The 20,605-nt window shown below is 43.9% G+C and overlaps 1 protein-coding gene and 1 pseudogene across 2 annotated transcripts; both read right to left on the reverse strand.

Moving 5' to 3' along the window:
• Nucleotides 1-5,834: 5,834 nt before the first annotated feature.
• Nucleotides 5,835-7,265, reverse strand: LOC148047213 (uncharacterized; annotated as a pseudogene).
• Nucleotides 7,266-8,608: 1,343 nt separating this feature from the next.
• Nucleotides 8,609-20,190, reverse strand: LOC106545180 (uncharacterized). Of its 2 annotated transcripts, none has more exons than XM_087711259.1 (4): nucleotides 19,394-20,190; nucleotides 15,898-16,005; nucleotides 15,116-15,242; nucleotides 8,609-11,675 (listed from the first exon to the last, which is right to left on the reverse strand). In XM_087711259.1, exons 1-4 carry the CDS (start codon nucleotides 19,745-19,747, stop codon nucleotides 10,519-10,521), a joined length of 1,746 nt encoding a protein of 581 aa, XP_087567385.1. In that variant the 5' UTR covers nucleotides 19,748-20,190; the 3' UTR covers nucleotides 8,609-10,518. The 2 variants fall into 2 exon arrangements, with proteins under 2 accessions (XP_087567385.1, XP_087567384.1); XM_087711258.1 differs by having other exon boundaries at nucleotides 15,898-16,011.
• Nucleotides 20,191-20,605: the final 415 nt, after the last annotated feature.

Here is a 20,605-nt window from a genome sequence, read left to right on the forward strand (position 1 = left end):
GGGTTCCGGAGCCTTTAAATGCTCTCTCAGTCTGATTCAGTAGGAATCATAATCATGGGAAAGACTGCTGACCTGACAGTTGTGCAGAAAACCTTCACTAACACCCTCCATAAGGAGGGAAAGCCTCAAATGGTAATTGCAAAAGAAGTTGGATGTTTCCAAAGTGCTGTATCAAAGCACATTAATAGAAAGTTATGTGGAAGGGGAAAGTGTGGAAGAAAAAGCATAAGCAGCAGGGATGACCACAGCCTGGAGAGGATTGTCAGGAAAAGGCCATTCAAAAGTGTTGGGGACTTTCACAAGGAGTGGACTAAGGCTGGAGTCAGTGCATCAAGAGCCACCACACACAGATGGGAGGGTAGTGAAGGTTTAATTAGAGTTTATTTTGAGCCAGAAAGTAAGCTGATTTTTATAGTAATTCTTATTTGAACATAATGTGTGGAAGAATATACTTAGGGAGCTTGAAGGAAGGCGGAGCAAATATGGGAGGAGTACGGATGATAATAAAATATATATATTGACACGGGTAGAGGCAGGATGAGAGGAGCTGGAACAGAAACCGAGAGAAATATTTGAGGTGTTTAAGTTGCTTTATAGAGAAAGAGGTAAAAGGGATATATTAAAGGTTTGGAAATGGATATATATTTAGATAAGGAGATAAGGTCCCTAGTTAGAGTAGAATTTTATTTGATTAACTCACTTGGTTTCAACATAGTTTGAAATCCTGCAAGTAATAAATTAATTGAGATTAGGAATGATGCACATTGTTTATGTGTTAATATTGATGGGAAGCTGAGTTTAAGGTAGAGAGTTTATTGATTTCTCTTTTGGGGGGGGGGTTTCCCCCTTTTGTTTTTTAATTATTCTTTTCTTTCTTTCCTTTATTTTTTACTTTTTATTTTTTATTATTTCTTAACTTTTAATCTATCTGGTTTCAATATACTCCAGACTTTGCTTGATAAAGAATGATGTCGGGAATGGGATCTGGGAAGTCGGAAGGGGGTCAGGGAGGGAGGTTCATGGGGGGGAGGGGGGGAGGGTGGAAACATAGACTCAATTTTTACAACAATGAATGCACTTGGATACTGTTGCTTTTTTTCTTTCTTTTTTTCTTTTCCTTTTCTTTTCCTTTTTTCTTTTTTTCTCTTTTCCTATAATTTTAGTGTAAATTACAAAACGAATAGACCAATGAATAGTAGAAGTACACCGAAGTGGGGAGTAGAGGGAAAGAAGAGGGAGGAATTAAGAGGGAGTGAGAAGGGAATGTAAGGAGGGTGAGATGGTGGGAAGGGGAGAAAGGAATGGTTGAGGGGGAGGGGAAGTAGAAGAGGGGATTGTTGGAGGGGAGAAATGAAAGTTGGAGGGGTAGAAGGAAGGGTGTATGAAGGATAGAAGTGTTATGAGTTGTTTATTGCTTTTTCAACTGCACAGTATTTAAGTGATTGTATAAAGGAAAAGGAAAATGAAATAAAAGATGTTATATTACAGGGGGAAAAAAAAGAGCCACCACACACAGACGGATCCTGGACATGGGCTTCAAATGTTGTGTTCCTCTTGTCAAGCCGCTCCTGAACAATAACGTCAGAAGCATCTTACCTGGGCTAAAGAAAAACAGACCTGGTCTATTGCTCAGTGGTCCAAAGACCTCTTTTCTGTTGCGAGCAACTTTTGCATCTCATTTGGAAACCGAAGACCCAGAGTATGGAGGAAGAATGGAGGGGCACACACTGCAAGATGCTTGAAGTCCAGTGTGAAGTTTCCAGTCTGTGTTGATTTGGGGAGCCATGTCATCTGCTGGTGTTGGTCCACTGTGCTTCATTAAGTCCAGGGTCAACGCAGCCATCTACCAGGAGATTTTGGAGCTTTTCGTGCCTCCTCCTGCATACGAGCTTTATGGGGATACTGACTTCATTTTCCAACAGGACTTGGCACCTGCCCACACTGCTAAAAGCACCAAAACCTGGTTCAATGACCGTGAGATTACTGTGCTTGATTGGCCAGCAAACTCGCCTGACCTGAACCCTATAGAGAATCTATGGGGCATTGCCAAGAGAAAGATGAGAGACATGAGACCGAACAATGCAGAAGAGCTGAAGGCCGCTATTGAAGCATCCTGGTCTTTCATAACACCTCAGCAGTGCCACAGGCTGATAGCTTCCATGCCACACCGCATTGAGGCAGTAATTGCTGCAAAAGGGGCCCAAACCAAGTACTGAGTACATATGCATGCTTATATTTTTCAGAGGGCCAATATTGTTCTATGTACAATCCTTGTTTTATTGATTGCATGTAATATTCTAATTTTCTGAGGTAGTGGATTTGGGGTTTTCATGAACTGTTCGCCATAATCATCACAATTATGACAAATCAGGCTTGCTTTGCTTTGGATGTAATGAGTCTATCTCATATATTAGTTTCACCTTTTAAGTTGCATTACTGAAATAAATGAACTTTTGCACGATATTCTAATTTTTTGAGTTTCACCTATATCATGATTCTTGATGAATGTATTCTATTTTATTTTTCTTTATGTACACTGAGAACATATGCACCAAAGACAAATTCCTTGAGTGTCCAATCACACTTGGGCAATAAAGAATTATATTCTACAGGTCTTTATTAGTAAGGTTCTAAGTGTAAGAGTATAAGGAGGTTTTTCTCCAAAATAAGTTGGGAAGCTAAAGTAGTATGGAATAATTACCTTGGCAACTACTCAAAAAAGTGTAGTTTTCTTTCTGAAGCTGATCTCACTCCTTTTCCTTCCGGTCATGAGATAACAAAGGGAAATGAGAAGACTTATTTAGCTAAGACTTAAGAGGAAAGAATACGAGCACTATTTTGTGGGAATGAACATAACTCTGCAGGTTGAAATGCTTTCTAAATTTGATAAATGCATGTAAATTCTGTCTTATATAGTGGTTTTTAAGTAAATTAAAGAGGTCAAGGAAGCCATTACTTTTCTGGTTGGAAAAGATACTGAGATGGCAATGGGCAAAAGGCAGGAAAATGAAGGGCTTCTATCATATTTTGCATCCGTGTTTCCACAGCAGTGGTGGGTTGCTGCCTGTCCCCACCAGTTCTCCCGAACTGGTTGGTCATTGGACCCGGAAGTAAGCCTGCCCCACCTCCGGCCCTGTATACCCGGCCGGCCGGTATTTTGTCCCTTCTGTCTCCCCGTGCTCAGAAAAGCAACTTCGGGAAGGTCCTTTGCTAGCAGGCAAGTTCTAGGACGCCTGCTGCCACCAAAGGACCGTCTCAGAGTTGCTTTTCTCAGCATGGGGAAACGGACGGTTGAAAGAATTTAGCGTGCCTTCCCATACCGGGGCTTCCGCGGGCCAGGAACCAGAACGGTCCCTCCTCTGGCTTGCCCCTCCCTCCCGCTTGCCCGCCAGCAGAAGCCTTCTGGGAGGTTTTGGCACGCAGAGGGAGAGAAATCCATGCAGAGGTAGGAAATTGCATGGCTTCCCCACCCCCTTCAGTGGAAACAAGGCGGCTGTCAGAGGAGAGAGCAACACACGCCCATTGGCTTGTCCAATGAATCCTCCCCTCCTGTTAATTCTTCTATTTGAACAAGCCACATGGGGCGCACTCCCTTGCTTTGACAGCCGCCTGGTTTCCAATGGAGGAGGGAGAAATCCACCTTTTCCATCCATCTCCATGGATCCCCCCCATTGGAAACGAGGCAGCTGTGAAAGACAAGGCAGCGCACCCCTTGTGTCGTGTTCAAACAGCAAATGGAACAGGAGAGGAGTTCCATACAGGGCTTCTTAAACAGCCAAACTCCTCTCCTGTTAATTCTTCTGTTTGAACAAGCCACACGGGGTGCGCTCCCTTGCTTTGACAGCCGCCTCGTTTCCAATTGGGGGAGGGAGAAAAAAACCCATCTTTTCTGCCCTTCTCCATGGATTCCCCCAATTGGAAACGAGGGGGCTGTGAAAGACAAGGGTTTGCACCCTGCATGGCTGTTCAGGCAGCAAAAGAAGGAATAGCAATATAGCAATAGCAGTAGACTTATATACCGCTTCATAGGCCTTTCAGGCCTCTCTAAGCGGTTTACAGAGAGTCAGCATATTGCCCCCAACAATCTGGGTCCTCATTTTACCCACCTCGGAAGGATGGAAGGCTGAGTCAACCCTGAGCCGGTGAGATTTGAACCGCTGACCTGCTGATCTAGCAGTAGCCTGCAGTGCTGCTTTTTAACCACTGCGCCACCTTGGCTCTTATAGGAGAGGAGTTCCACACGAGGCTTTTTAAACAGCCTCCTGTTCCTCAGGCAGGCCGGATTGGGAGCGCGCACCAGACGGTTGCTCATCCTGCCGCTGCTGCAATCAGTGTGACTCTCGTGAGGGGAAAAGAAAAGAATAAAAGGCTCCCGCCATGGAGCGACCCACCCCACTCCCCCGCCCAGCAGATCTTTTTTCCTCTTAGCTCGGCTCTTCTTCAGCCACCAAAGTGCTACCCCCACTCGGCTGTCCTTGCTGTCGCCACTCCCCCTCTGCATGCCCAGCCGACGGCCTGAGGGGGAGCGAGTGATGGCGGCGCAGGGTAGCTGGCGGCAGCTACTGCTCCTGGGCTCACTGTGCATAGCGGGCAGCGCCCCGACTCCCCCACCCCGCAGCCTCAGCAGCAGCACCTCCTGCCCGCAGAACCGAGGCGGGGAAGATTGAAAGACATAGAGCCACGGACTCTCCCCTTTTCCCCGCCCAACAGCTCGCCTCCTTGGGTGGGACCGCGTGCAGGGTGAGTGGTGTTTGCGACCAACTTTAAAGTGAATGGGGCTGTTTGTGGGACAGAGAACATAAAGGAATGCAAGGGAACATGGAGGTAATCTAGTCCAACCCCTTCCCAAAGCAGGAGTCTTTCCTTTTTTTTGAGAGCTGTCAGTGACAGACATGAGAGAAATGTGTGTATGAATGCAAGAAAGAAAGAAAGAATGAGAAAGAGAAAGTTAGAGAGACAAGAAGGAAGGGAGGGCGGGAAAGAAAGAAAATAAATGGGGGAGAGAGACACAAGAAGGAAGGGAGGGAGGGAGAAAGAGGGAAAGAACTTATGATCACAATTGAGCCCAAAATTTTGGTTTAAAAAATTTGTGAGTCTACTCCCTTTCAAATAACCAACAAAATATTTCTGGTTTTAATTCCATATCTTGCTTTACCATTGCTTCTAACCACTAACTTCTTAATAGCTACTTGGACCTACCTAAGTACTGAACCTAATTCATATATTCCTGTTTTTGGGAACTGAGAACTAAATTTCAGAAAAAGGAAAGCTGTATTGGTCTGGGAATCTACCTATGATATTCATTCTTGAACTAAGTTCTTGGATTAAAGACTATATCTTTCCTTTTTGTTTATCTCTTTCCTGTTTCTCATCCTTCATGAAAAGACTGTACATTGTTGATTGAAAGCAGAGGTCCTTTCTGTTACCTCAGCTTACAACCACAATTGAGTCCAATATTATTTTATTTCTTTTGCAGTTAGTATTATTTATTTTTGTACTTATTTTAATCTTATTGTAGTTCATCCATTGGGGCAAAACATTCAGTGACATCGTCTTGGCTACTCTCATCCAGTGACATGGCCGGCAAACCACTCCCACAAAGCAGGTCACACCCACAGAATAGGTTCCAAAAATTTTTGAAACCCACCACTGCTTCACAGCATGGGGGGATGGGAATGATGTTGAAAATAGGCAAAGGAAAACCTAGCTGCTGTGAATGAATTCAAATATTTGGGACCAGTATTGTTCAGAATACCCTTTCATGGATTTATATGGTTTCTTCTGTGGGCCTTATTTTATAAGAATTATGGTGTCCTTCCTGAGTTTACCTTTTCCACACACAATTTTCCTCCTTGGATCCTTTAATGGTGAGTCAGTTAAGAGTTTCTACTTGGAGGCTTTTCTAATTTGTCCATTTAGAAGGTTTCCTCCACAAGTGAAGCCTTTCATGATGAGTAAGATATTCTTTTCCAATAAAATTACACCCACACTCCATACAATATAAAGCTTTCTCCACACTACATGCATTTATATGGTCTCTATTCTGTGTGGATCCTTTTATGAGAATTAAGTTGTCCTTTTTGAGCAAAACTTTTCCCACATTCTGTACGAACTATTTCATGATTAATAAGATAATTTTTCCGAGTAAATTGTTTTCCACACTCCATGCACTTGTATGGGCGGTCCCCAGTGTGGGTCCTTTCATGACAAATAAGATCTCTGTTCCAATGAAAACTTTTTGCACACTCCATGCATTTATATGGCCTCTCCCCAGTATGGATCCTCTTATGATGACTAAGTTGTCCGTTCCAAAGAAAGCTTTTTCCACACTCCATGCATTTATATGGTCTGTCCCCAGTGTGGATTCTGTTATGAGATTTACATTGTCCTTTCTGAGCAAAGCTCTTTCCACATTCTATACATTGAAATGGTTTTCCCCCTGTGTGGATTATTTCATGATTAATAAGCCTACTTTTGTGAATAAATGCTTTTCCACACTGTATGCATTAATATGGTCTTTCCGCTGCGTGCATCATTAGGTGGAAAGTAAGGTGCCATTTGTCAATAAAGCTCTTTTCACACTCCATGCATTCATATGGTCTGTCAATCCTTTGATGGCAATTAATATTACTTTCAGTAATATTACTTTCCAAACTCAATACACTTGTATGGGCGCTCCCCAGTGTGGGTCCTTTTATGACAAATAAGATCTCTGTTCCAATGAAAACTTTTTCCACACTCCATACATTTATATGGTCTGTCCCCAGTGTGGATTCTGTTATGAGATTTAAGCTGTCCTTTCTGAGCAAAGCTCTTTCCACATTCTGTACATTGAAATGGTTTTTCCCGTGTGGATTCTTTCATGACTAATAAGACTACTTTTGTGAGTAAATGCTTTTCCACACGGTATGCATTTACATGGTCTCTCCCCACTGTGGATCCTCTTATGGCGATTAAGTTCTGAGTTCTGACAAAAGCTTTTTCCACAATCCATGCATTTATATGGTCTTTCTGCTGTGTGGATCCTTAGGTGGAAAGTAAGGTGCCATTTGTCAATAAAGCTCTTTTCACACTCCATGCATTTATATGGTCTGTTCTCTGTTTCAATCATTTGATGGCAATTAATATCACTACTTTCAGTGAATCTCTTTCCAAACTCCATGCAACTATATGCTTTGTCATTTGAGTGGATCTTCTGATGGTGCGTCAGATTATGACTTGTACAGAATTCACTTTGGCTCTTTGAAGACACTGCCCATTGTGGTTTAAATAACCTCCGCTATTTCTCATTCTCCAGCCCATCACCACCACCTGTTTTGGGGGGGGGGAGGCAGAAAATCTCGTTAGAATTTAAAATGATGGTTGGGGGGTGGGTGGGATTAAACTCCAAGTCAGAAATATGCCCATCTGACATCAGCATTGGTAACAACAAATTGTCAAATTAGGAGATGTTGGGTTGAAAATGTTATGTAGGACACTCTTAATGATATCCAAGAGTGTTGTCAACACTGACCCATATGAAGGCTTTATACTCTTGTTAGGTCAATCTGCTCAGGCCTTTGCATCTAAGGCCTTTCACAATGGTATGGTGGACATTTCTGAAAAGGCCCTTGTTGTTTTGTAGAAGAGCGGCTGCGAGGACAACCTTGGACAAAATTACTAGGTAGTGGCTCAGCTGATTTATAATCAGGGCCCCTGGCAGTTAAAGGGAAGCTAAGGGAAGTGTATGAGACTTTTGCACATGTGGGTGTCCACTGGATATTAGCCACATACTATACATTGTGAGTGGGACTCTGCCTCCCGAGTCCCATCTGATTGGGAGGAAATGGGGATTTCGCAGTAACCTTCCCCTGGAGTGGGGTGGGAATGGAGATTTTGCAGTAACCTTCCCCTGCCACGCCCACCAAGCCATGCCATGCCCACAGAACGAGGAGTAAAAAAAAATTGAATCCCACCAATGGAATAGATAAAGTAGAATTAGTAACAGTAATGAAAATCATGATAGGAACTTCAATAATCAAAAACTGTCAGCAGACCAACCATTCCCTAAACCATAATGTAAACACTGATTTTTTGACATGTTAATATCAGGAAGAATCCTGAGAAAGCTCAATTTAATAGCTTATCAAAACAGTCCAGGAAAACAATGATGTATACTTGCATTAGTCCTTTTACCTTGCTCTAATATTGTTTCAAATGTTAATGTCCATATGCATTTAATCTGAAAAATAGGTTTGTTCAAGGCTCTCTCCTATCATCAGGTAGGGAGTCCCATGATCATGGTAGTGGAATATGAATAAAGTATACTTTGTTGTTTTTCCCTGTAAGCTTTGTTTTTTCTTCAGGGACCATTTTTTTCAAACTCTATCATACGTATAATCAAAAGTCTGCTTAGAACTATCTATAGTGGAATGTCTACAGTGGGGTATCACAAAGATCCATCTTAGTCTCAGTACTCTTCAATATCTTCATAAATGATTTAGGTGAGGGAATAGAAGTGGAACTCATCAAATCTGTAGAAAACATTAAGCTGGCAGGAATAGCCAACTCCCCAGAAGATAAGCTCAGGATACAAAATGATCTTGTCAGACTTGAACAATGGACCCCATTCCAGAAAATGAAATTTAATGCAGAGAGAAGCAAGGTTTTACACTTAGGCAGGAAAAACCATAGGTACAAGTACAGATTAGGCAAAACTTGGCTCAAAAACAGTAACTGTCAGAGGGACTGTAGAGTCCTAGTGGAGGATCACTTAAATTTGACCTGGCAGTGTGCGGCCATATATATATATATGGTTTTCTGCCTGAACAAGGGGGTTAGACAAGAAGACCCTCAAGTCCCTTACAGCTCTATACTGATTGAAGAATCCAGGAAATACTTGTGTTAAGTATCTAATGTGTTATCTAATAATCATACAATCTTCCCGCTTACATCAGTTGGGAAAAGCATATAGGCTCGGGATCTGCATCTCTACTAATTATAATGAAACTAAGCAATGTAAAAATGCATAACTATATTCAAACTGATTTTGTAAAGTATTTTACTGAACATTACTACTTTTTAGGATGATAGTATGGACTAGATTCAAAAACCTTGAGGACAGGGGGAGGGGGTGGACGTTTTCTGTGTTTTTGCCTAATAACATCAAACACAGATTTTGAAATATGCAACCTAAGTACTATTTAGTTCACCGAAATACAATTTTCATCTCTTATTGCATAATCTTTTACTATCCTCGGTTCATTCTTTGTATTAATTTGCAACTGTTTTAAAATACCTGTGTGAAATTAATTCTCATTTTCTGCTTCTTCTTAAAAATATTATCTAAGAGAAGAAATATAAGTTTCTATGGAGACTCTAAGTAATCCAGGTCATGGGTTGTCCAAAGGTACTTTTTTAATAGGGCTCCGGGGCAGCTGCGGGGCCGAGGAGGCTGCCTTCGGCCAGGGCCACCGCCTGGGCTCAGTTCTCCGCCCCGCACTCCCTCAGCCAGCCCGCCAACTCTGGGGGCAGCAGGGCCAGCAGCTGCTCCAGCACCACCAGGTCCAGCAGCTCGGCTTTGCTGCTCCGCTTGGGCCGCAGCCACCCCCGGCACAGCTGGTGCAGGCGGAGGCAAAGTGCCCGCGGCCCCTCGGCCTTCCGGAAGCCGCAGCAGCGGAAGCTCGCTCCCCCACCCATCAGGACTAAACTAGGCTAGCCCAGCCTGCCGCTTTACAATGTATTGTAAATGCCTGTTTTATTCTGTTGGGGATGTTGCTTGGAACCATGACAGTCTCCTGCTGGAGCAGGTATTAGACGTGAAGACCTCCAAGATTCCTTCTAACCCTATTCTATTCTATTGAAATTGTTGGAGCTTTCTCCACACTACATGCATTTATATGGTCTCTCTTCTGTGTGGGTCCTTTTATGAGAATTAAGTTGTCCTTTCTGAGCAAAGCTCTTTCCACATTCTGTACATTGAAATGTTTTTTCCCGTGTGGATTCTTTCATGACTAATAAGACTACTTTTGTGAGTAAATGCTTTTCCACACGGTATGCATTTATATGGTCTCTCCCCACTGTGGATCCTCTTATGGCGATTAAGTTCTGAGTTCTGACAAAAGCTTTTTCCACAATCCATGCATTTATATGGTCTTTCCGCTGTGTGCATCCTTAGGTGGAAAGTAAGGTGCCATTTGTCAATAAAGCTCTTTTCACACTCCATATGGTCTGTCCTCTGTGTCAATCCTTTGATGGCAATTAATATCACTACTTTCAGTGAATCTCTTTCCAAACTCCATGCATTTATATGGTCTGTCCCCTGTGTGGATTCTGCTATGAGATTTAAGCTATCCTTTCTGAGCAAACTCTTTCCACATTCTGTACATTGAAATGGTTTTTCCCGTGTGGATTCTTTCATGATTAATAAGATCATATTTCTGAGTAAATGTTTTTCCACACTGTATGCAATTATATGGTCTTTCAGCTTCGTGCATCCTTAGGTGGAAAGTAAGGTGCCATTTGTCAATAAAGCTCTTTTCACACTCCATATGGTCTGTCCTCTGTGTCAATCCTTTGTTGGCAATTAATATCACTTCTTTCCGTGAATCTCTTTCCAAACTCCATGCATTTATATGGTCTGTCCCCAGTGTGGATTCTGTTATGAGATTTAAGCTGTACTTTCTGAGCAAAGCTCTTTCCACATTCTGTACATTGAAATGGTTTTTCCCCTGTATGGATTCTTTCATGACAAGTAAGACTACTTTTGCAAATAAATGCTTTTCCACACTGTATGCATTTATACGGTTTTTCCCCTGTGTGGATTCTTTCATGAGAAGTAAGATTATTTTTGCGAATAAATGTTTTTCCACACTGTATGCATTTATATGGTCTCTCCCCTGTGTGGATTCTTTCATGATTAATAAGATCACCTTTCTGAGCAAATGCTTTTCCACACTGTATACATTCATACGGTTTTTCCCCCGTGTGGATTCTTTCATGTTTAATAAGTTTACTTTTGGTAGTAAATGCTTTTCCACACTGTATGCATTTATACGGTTTTTCCCCTGTGTGGATTCTTTCATGATTAATAAGATCACATTTCTGAGCAAATGCTTTTCCACACTGTGTACATTGATATGGTCTCTCCCCTGTGTGGATTCTTTCATGATAAATAAGATAACCTTTCTTAGCAAATGCTTTTCCACACTGTATGCATTTATATGGTCTTTCCGCTTCATGCATCCTTAGGTGGAAAGTAAGGTGCCATTTGTCAATAAAGCTCTTTTCACACACCATGCATTTATATGTTCTGTCCTCTGTGTCAATCCTTTGATGGCAATTAATATCATTACTTTCAGTGAATCTCTTTCCAAATTCCATGCACTTGTATGGGCGCTCCCCAGTGTGGGTCCTTTCATGACAAATAAGATCTCTGTTCCAATGAAAACTTTTTCCACACTCCATGCATTTATATGGTCTGTCCTCTGTGTCAATCCTTTGATGGCAATTAATGTCACTACTCTCAGTGAATCTCTTTCCAAACTCCATGCAACTATATGTTTCGTCATTTGAGTGGATCTTCTGATGGTGCATCAGATTACGACTTGTACGGAATTCACTTTGGCTCTTTGAAGACACTGCATATTGTGGTTTAAATAACCTCTCATTCTCATTCTCCAGCCCATCACCACCACCTATTTGGGGGGGAAAAGTTTAAAGTTTAATAACATTTATATGCCGCCCAATCCCGTAGGACTCTGGGCGGCTAACAATACAAAAAATCAAAAAGAAGAGAAGGAAAGAAAAGATAGATTTAAAAAACACACCATGCACTCCGTTCTAAGTGGGGCTGGACCATATTTTAGGGTCAACAGCCCCAGGCCTGCCGGAACAGCCAGGTTTTGGTGGCTTTACGGAAGGCCGAGAGAGCGTGGGAAGGGTCCAGATCTCTGCGGGTAGATCATTCCACAGGATCGGGACAGCTGCAGAAAGACCTCCCCTGAGTAGTCGCCGACCGGCATTGCCTGGTCGACAGTACCCGGAGGAGGCCCAATCTGTGAGATCTTATACATCATTGGGAGGTATATGGCAAGAGGCGGTCCCGTAGGTATCCAGGTCCCAAGCCATGTAGGGCTTTAAAGGTAATGACCAGCACCTTGAATCGCGTTCAGACACCGATGGGAAGCCAGTGCAGCTCGCAGAGAATAGGTGTGACATGGGTATACCTAGGTACACCCGATATCGCTCGCACGGCCGCATTCTGGACCAATTGTAGTCTCCGAACACTCTTAAGGGCAGCCCCAAGTAAAGCACATTACAGTAATCAAGCCTAGAGGTGACGAGAGCATGAGTGACCATTTGAAGTGCTTCCCGGTCCAGGTAGGGCCGCAACTGGTGCACCAGGCGAACCTGGGCAAAGGCCCCCCTGGTCACAGCCGACAGGTGGTATTCTAATGTCAGCTGAGAATCCAGGAGGACACCCAAGTTGCGGACCCTCTCTGAGGGGTGAAGAGTTTCGCCCCCCAAGCTAAGAGATGGAATATCTGGTCCATTCTTGGGGGGCAACACCAATAGCCACTCGGTCTTGTCTGGATTGAGTGCCAGCTTGTTTACTCCCATCCAGACCATAACAGCCTCCAGGCACTGGCACATCACTTCTACCGCTTCGCTGAGTTGGCACGGGGCGGACAGATACAACTGGGTATCGTCTGCGTATTGATGATATTTGATCCCGTGCCGATGAATCATCTCACCCAGCGGCTTCATGTAGATGTTAAATAGGAGGGGGGACAGGACCGAGCCCTGAGGCACCCCATGTTTTAGGGGCCTAGGGGTTGACCTCTGTCCTCCAACCAACACCGACTGTGATCTATCCGAGAGGTAAGAGGAGAACCACCATAACACAGTGCCTCCCACTCCCACTCTCTCAATCATCGCAGAAGGATACCATGGTCAATGGTATCGAAGGCTGCTGAGAGGTCAAGAAGCACCAGGATAGAGGAATATCCTCTATCCCTGGCCCATCAGAGATCATCAGTCAGCGCGACCAAAGCAGTTTCGGTGGAGTAACCAGGCCTGAAACCCGACTGAAAGGGATCGAGATAATCAGTTTCGTCCAAGGTCCGTCGGAGCTGAAAGGCCACCACCTTCTCAACAACCTTCCCTACAAAAGGGAGGTTGGAGACTGGACAGTAGTTTTTAAGAATAGCTGGATCCAGGGAAGACTTCTTAAGGAGGGGTCTTACCACCGCGACCTTTAGGGGCAGAGGGAAAGATCCCTCCTGTAAAAGGTATTAACAATCCTCTGGAGCCAGCCTTGTGTAACCTCCCTGCTGGTCGAAACCAGCCAGGAGGGACACGGGTCTAGTAAACAGGTGGAGGTACTCACAGCTCCCATGGCCTTGTCCACTTCCTCAGGAGTAAAAGGCTGGAACTCGCTCCAAGGAACTCCACTCTTGGCATGTCTGCAGGTACTGTCCAAGTCTGTCTGAATATGAGCGACTTTGTCCGACAGAAACTGACCAAATTCCTCGGCTCTTTCCTGCAAGGGTTCACCCGCATCCCTCTCTTTCAGGAGGGAGTGGGTTATCCTAAACAGGGCGGCCGGGCGTGATTCTGAGGATGCAACGAGAGTGGAGAAATGCAAACATTTAGCCGCCCGAATCGCCACTAGATAAGTCCTAATAAAGGCTCTTAATTGTGTTCGGTCAGATTCGGATTTACTGGCCCTCCAGCATCGCTCTAGGCATCTCTTTTGGTGCTTCATCTCCCGGAGTTCCTCGGTAAACCAAGGGGCCCTCCTGGATCCACTGCCGCGGAGAGGCCGCAAAGCGCAATCCGATCAAGAGCCCCAGCCGCCGCTCTGTTCCAAGCAGCGACCAAGGAGTCCGTCGGACTGTGGGCAAGGGAGTCAGGTATCTCCCCAAGCTCCATCTGAAATCTCAAAGGATCCATCAGGCACCTGGGGCGGAACCATTTAATCGGTTCCACCTCCCTGCAGTGGCGGAGTAGTTTCAGAAAATCAAGCCTCAGTAGGAAGTGATCTGACCATGACAAGGGCAAGGTCTTTATGCCCTTCAATTCCAGATCACATCTCCACTGCCCCGAAAAAAACACAAGGTCAAGAGTGTGTACTGCTGTATGAGTCGGACCTTGAATTAGCTGGGTCAAGTCCAATTTCCAGGCAGAAATTCTCATTAGAATTTAAAATGATGGCTATTGGGGGGGGGTGTATTTCCCAGTCAGAAATATGCCCATCTAACATCAGCATTGGTAACAACAAATTGTCAAACTAGGAGATGTTGGGTTGAAAATGTTATGTAGGACACTCTTAATGATATCCAAGAGTTTTGTCAGCAGTGACCCATATGAAGGCTTTACACTGTTGTTAGGTCAATCTGCTCAGGCATTTGCATCTAAGGCTCTTCACAATGGTATGGTGGACATTTCTGAAAAGGCCCTTGTTGTTTTGTAGAAGAGTGGCTGTGAGGACAACCTTGGACAAAATGACTATGTAGTGGCTCAGCTGGTTTATAATCCAGGGCCCCTGGCAATTAAAGGGAAGCTAAGGGAAGTGTATGAGACTTTTGCACATATGGGCGTCCACTGGATATTAGCCACATACTATACATTGTGAGTGGGATGCAGTGGCTCAGTGGCTAAGACGCTGACCTTGTCAATCAGAAAGGTCGGCACTTTGAATCCCTGGTGCCGTGTAACGGAGTGAACTCCCGTTACTTGTCCCAGCTTTTTCCAACCTAGCCGTTTGAAAGCATGTAAAAATGCCAGTAGAAAAATAGGGACCACCTTGATGGGAAGGTAACAGTGTTCTATGAGCCTTTGGCGGTTAGTCATGCCGGTCTCATGATCACGGAGACGCTTCAGACAGCGCTGGCTCTTCAGTTTTTAAACGGAGATGAGCACCGCTAGAGTTGGGAACAACTAGCACATATTTGCGAGGGGAATCTTTACCTTATACATTGTGATTCTGATTTTCCTGAGATTAGGAAAGATTTTACAGGTGGCAGTCATTAGAGTTCTCATCACCGTATGCAACTGAGTGCATGTATCTTCTCTCTTTAGTTCCCACTTAAAACAACTAATCAACAGAACCCAGAGCAAAGAGGATCCTTACCCAGAGCAGCCATATTCATAGTAACCTCCAGCATGACTTCCCTGCAGAAGGCCTTCTGGCTAGAATCCAGCAGTGCCCACTCCTCCTCTGTGAAGTCCACAGCCGCCAGCTCAAAGGGATCAGAGCCCTAGAAACAAAAAAATATCTTCCCCATGTGACAGTCTTCTCTTATGTTTTCTTTCTTAATTCCAAAAGAGAAAAGAGAGCTTTGCAAGAGATCAAATGGACATTTTCTTCTAGCAGATAAACACACACACTTAAGGGTGGGAAGCCCCACTCCACCTCCTCCATGCTGCTTTTTTAAAGGCACAAAATATGGGTTAGATGCATCCAAGTTGCAGAATGGCACTGCTTGGGGATCAGCACCACCATCCCTCCTCCCCTGGCCTGGCAGAATTCACCAAAAAGATTTTCTGCAGGGAATCCTCTGGGCTTATCTCTCCAGCCCAGTAAAACACTCATTTATTAGAAAACATGACATACCTATTAGGAATTTTTTATCTGCCCTATTTCAAAATGTTGCACATGATCCTGAAAATATCAAGTCTTTTGAAACATATTAAGGAAGATTAAACTGTTCCAACACATTTCAAGATTACAAGACTTTTGTGACTTGACCTTTGTTTGCATTCCTAGGATCATCTTCAAGGTTGAATTAGTAAGGCTCACTGGGTCATTCTGTGGGGACAGCAGGATTGAAATTCACAGAGACTCGGCCTTTGGTTTACAAAGAAGCTCATGAATGAAGGCGTTTAAACTTCACAGAAGAAACTTACACTTACCTGGCAAGGTAGTCCCAGTTGGATCCTCCTGAAAAGAAGCTCCTCAGAATCATTGGATGGATCTTCTCTTTCCTGGAACTCTGCTGAGATCTCCTCAATGAATGGCTCCTGCAACTTAAAAAAAAGGCCTGATTTATGATCTACTTTCAAATGAACTAACCATGTTAGTTTGCTTAAGTTTTTGTTCTCCACATGTATTTTTCCAATTCAAATAAAAATGAGAGAATTTGAGAATTCCTACTCTGTGGGTTGCTGTTATTTCTGGATAATTGGCTGCAACTTTTATGAGTTGCTTCCTTTTTATTTCCTATTTTCCTTCAGAACAGGAGCTGCTTATTTATCTTCTCATTACTTGACAATAACGGCCTTTCATTCTTTGTGAATGTATTTATGTCTATTCTATCCGTGAGGAGACCACCGACCTGAAAGTTCAGAAGGAGATCTTGGAATGTACATCAAGGTGCCTTTGAGGGTAAAACACAGGCCCTGAAACATTGACACTCATTAAAAGATATTTGGATACTTCATTCTTTCTAACAAATTCCCAATCAGGTTTAACGTTGACTGATAAATATTTTAAGATGATTTTGAATATATAGAAAAGCAGAACTAGGGAGAATCTCTGTTGCAATGGAGTACAACCTTTCAGCAGGTTTGATCAATAAATCACTTTTTCAAAATGATTCTGAAGGATATCCAACTGTAATGAATGATATACTCTTCATATCAAAGCAAAGGGACATGCAGAGTGCAATGATATCCTAAGGTGGACTAAAAGAATGACATGACACAAATTGGGAATAGATCAGAGGTTGTATTCAGCAGGTTCTGATCAGTTCTGGAAAACCAGTAGTGGAAATTTTGAGTAGTTCAGAGAACTGGTAACTCCATCTCTAACTGGCTCCGCTCTAATCTATTATCTGCCCCCCCCCCCGTCCCAGCTGATTGGGAGGAAATGGGGATTTCGCAGTAACCTTCGCCTGGAATGGGGTGGGAATGGAGATATTGCAGTAACGTTCTCCTGGAACGCCCACCAAGCCATGCCATGCCCATAGAACGAGGAGTAAAAAAAATTGAATCCCACTAATGGAATAGATAAAATAGAATTAATAATAATGAAAATCATGATAGGAAGTTCAATAACCAAAAACTGTCAGCAGACCAACCATTCCCTAAACCATAATGTAAACACTAATTTTTTGACATTAATATCAGGAAGAATCCTGAGAAAGCTCAATTTAATAGCTTATCAAAACAGTCCAGGAAAACAATAGCAATAGCAATAGCAGTAGACTTATATACCGCTTCATAGGCCTTTCAGGCCTCTCTAAGCGGTTTACAGAGAGTCAGCATATTGCCCCCAACAATCTGAGTCCTCATTTTACCCACCTCGGAAGGATGGAAGGCTGAGTCAACCCTGAGCCGGTGAGATTTGAACCGCTGACCTGCTGATCTAGCAGTAGCCTGCAGTGCTGCTTTTAACCACTGCGCCACCTTGGCTCAATGATGTATACTTGCATTAGTCCTTTTACCTTGCCCAAATATTGTTTCAAATGTTAATGTCCATATGCATTTAATCTGAAAAATAGGTTTGTTCAAGGCTCTCTCCTATCATCAGGTAGGGAGTCCCATGATCATGGTAGTGGAATATGAATAAAGTATACTTTGTTGTTTTTCCCTGTAAGCTTTGTTTTTTCTTCAGGGACCATTTTTTTCAAACTCTATCGTACGTATAATCGAAAGTCTGCTTAGAACTATCTATAGTGGAATGTCTACAGTGGGGTATCACAAAGATCCATCTTAGTCTCAGTACTCTTCAATATCTTCATAAATGATTTAGATGAGGGAATAGAAGGGGAACTCATCAAATCTGTAGAAAACATTAAGCTGGCAGGAATAGCCAACTCCCCAGAAGATAAGCTCAGGATACAAAATGATCCTGTCAGACTTGAACAATGGGCCCCATTCCAGAAAATGAAATTTAATGCAGAGAGAAGCAAGGTTTCTACACTTAGGCAGGAAAAACCATAGGTACAAGTACAGATTAGGCAAAACTTGGCTCAAAAACAGTAACTGTCAGAGGGACTGTAGAGTCCTAGTGGAGGATCACTTAAATTTGACCTGGCAGTGTGCGGCCATGTGTGTGTGTGCGGCCATGTGTGTGTGTGTGTGTGTGTGTGTGTGTGTGTGTGTGTGTATGGTTTTCTGCCTGAACAAGGGGGTTAGACAAGAAGACCCTCAAGTCCCTTACAGCTCTATATTGATTGAAGAATCCAGGAAATACTTGTGTTAAGTATCTAATAATCATACAATCTTCCCGCTTACATCAGTTGGGAAAAGCATATAGGCTCGGGATCTGCATCTCTACTAATTATACTGAAACTAAGCAATGTAAAAATGCATAACTATATTCAAACTGATTTTGTAAAGTAGTTTACTGAACACTACTGCTTTTTAGGATGATATTATGGACTAGCTTCAAAAACCTTGAGGATGGGGGGAGGGGGAGGACGTTTTCTGTGTTTTTGCCTCATAACATCAAACATAGATTTTGAAATATGCAACCTAAGTATTATTTGGTTCACGGAATGCAATTTTCATCTCTTATTTCATAATCTTTTACTATCCTCGGTTCATTCTTTGTATTAATTTGCAACTGTTTTAAATACCTGTGTGAAAATAATTCTCATTTTCTGCTTCTTCTTACAAATATTATCTAAGAGAAGAAATATAAGTTTCTATGGAGACTCTAAGGATTCCAGGTCATGGTTGTCCCAAAGGTACTTTTTCAATAGGGAAATGGAGTTTTTGGTTTTTCTTTGAAGACGTTTCACTTCTCCTCCAAGAAGCTTCTTGGAGGAGAAGTGAAACGTATTCAAAGAAAAACCAGTTGTTTCTTGAAAAAGTTGGGACAAATAAGTCTCCAACATCGCCTTGGTTAACAGGTCCTGTTTATGGGAAAGGGAATTCATTTAAGATATTACATTCGCATTCAGTTCAATGCTAATGGTACTGATCAACATTTCTAAAGGGACTAGAGAACTTGGATGATTCATTTGTTTTTGTGGGTGTGGGTCAGTGGGATTTTGGGCAATAGCTATTACTGGATAGAGAAGCCCTCTTGGATTCAGTCTGAGCCCCTGGCTTGGGAGGAAACAGTTATCAGCACTTCCAGGTAGACAAGAAGCGTGACAAAGAATATTAGCTCTATCTATTAATACCACATTAATAAAATCTTGTTTGTTCTCTCACTGTACTCACTGGAATACTAGGAAGGGTTTTTATGACACCCCCCCTCTACCCCCACGTGAGAATTGAGATATTTTTTGCATTATGGCTGTCCAGTCCATAACAAAGTATGTGGGAAAATAGATAACGTCCCACAGTTAGTCGCACATACTAATACATCATCCTAAGACCTGCTGATGTTTTCCTCTTGCTTTTATCTGTAAGGAAGAGAAAGAAAAAGCGTAGAAGAGGATGAAAACTCCCTCACCTGCCGCCCCTTTCCGGGCTCCGGGGCGGCTGCGGGGCCGAGGAGGCAGCCTTCGGCCAGGGCCACCGCCTGGGCGCAGTTCTCCGCCCCGCACTCCCTCAGCCAGCCCGCCAACTCCGGGGGCAGCAGGGCCAGCAGCTGCTCCAGCACCACCAGGTCCAGCATCTCGGCTTTGCTGCTCCGCTCGGGCCGCAGCCACCCCCGGCACAGCCGGTGCAGGCGGCTGCAAAGCGCCCGCGGCCCCTCGGCCTTCTGGAAGCCGCAGCAGCGGAAGCGCCAGCGCTCAGCCTCGCAGCTGAGGGGGCCCTCCGAGAGGCCGCTCCCCGCCTGAAGGGGACACCCCCGGGCCTCCATTCGGTCTCCGGCTTCAGCGCAGCCCGAACGGCTGAAATCCCCTCCGATGCCGCCTTAGCTCACAGCGGACCTTCCCCCCCACTCACTCGCCCCGCCCCTTTCTCGGTTTCAGAGGGGGGGGGCTCCGCTCCTTCAGGCCTTCTGAGGCTGAGAACAGCAGCTGCAAATCCTTCCCGCCAAAAATTCCCGCGCTCCCCAGGCCTCTCAGACGGTGGGTCAAAGACTACTGCATCCTAGAGTGGCGAAACCCTGTAAAGAACCCTCTTTTACTGTTCTTAGATAGAGCGTCTCGTAAGGCAGCTACTGCCTCTCCTGTCCTGTGTACTCTACATCCCGGGCTTCTCTTCTGCGCATGCCCTGTTCCATGCTAACGATTAAAGGACGCCCTGCTGCTGGGGAAACGTTGAGTCCAGTGTGGCAGGGGATGCGAAGGTAAAGTGCTATAGGTGGCAGAGAATGATGGGTGTGGTGGAGCTTGAGCTGGGCTGCAATGAGCAAAGCGGCTTTGGAGGAAACTTGATTGGATTGCTGCTTCTGGCCAACTGGGATTTCTTCTCCTCTTAGAATTGTCTTAAATGTGGATGTGCTCCTGGGACAGTTAGAATAAACAGAGACGTGGAAGGGGCTCAAATGTGACGGGAAGCCATACTGAAACTACATTTGTTATTAAATAAATATGTAAGCAATAAATAGTGTGGAGATACTTTTACACCAATTTGTCGTCTCTGTTGTCTGTATTCCTGCGTTGAAACTCAAGGAAGTAATCCCCCTTTTTCTACTGTGAGAAGTTATCATCCAGCCCTCTCTCAGAAAAATGTAAGATCCTAGGAAATATTGAAAAGGCAGAATATTTCTCTA

The sequence above is a fragment of the Thamnophis sirtalis genome, unplaced genomic scaffold (assembly GCF_051295495.1).
Source record: "Thamnophis sirtalis isolate CommonGarterSnake01/CBP01778 unplaced genomic scaffold, rThaSir2_p1.2 scaffold_3, whole genome shotgun sequence".
NCBI lineage: Eukaryota > Metazoa > Chordata > Lepidosauria > Squamata > Natricidae > Thamnophis > Thamnophis sirtalis.

Bases quoted from the DNA above. Each gene is read 5' to 3' on its own strand.
- LOC106545180 (XM_087711258.1), bottom strand. From the start codon at position 19,747: ATGGAGGCCCGGGGGTGTCCCCTTCAGGCGGGGAGCGGCCTCTCGGAG. The intron at 16,012-19,393 runs GTGAGGGAGTTT...CTTTTTTTTAAG, and splicing joins AGCCCGGAAAGGGGCGGCAG to TTGCAGGAGCCATTCATTGA. The intron at 15,243-15,897 runs GTAAGTGTAAGT...TTTTGTTTCTAG, and splicing joins AACTGGGACTACCTTGCCAG to GGCTCTGATCCCTTTGAGCT.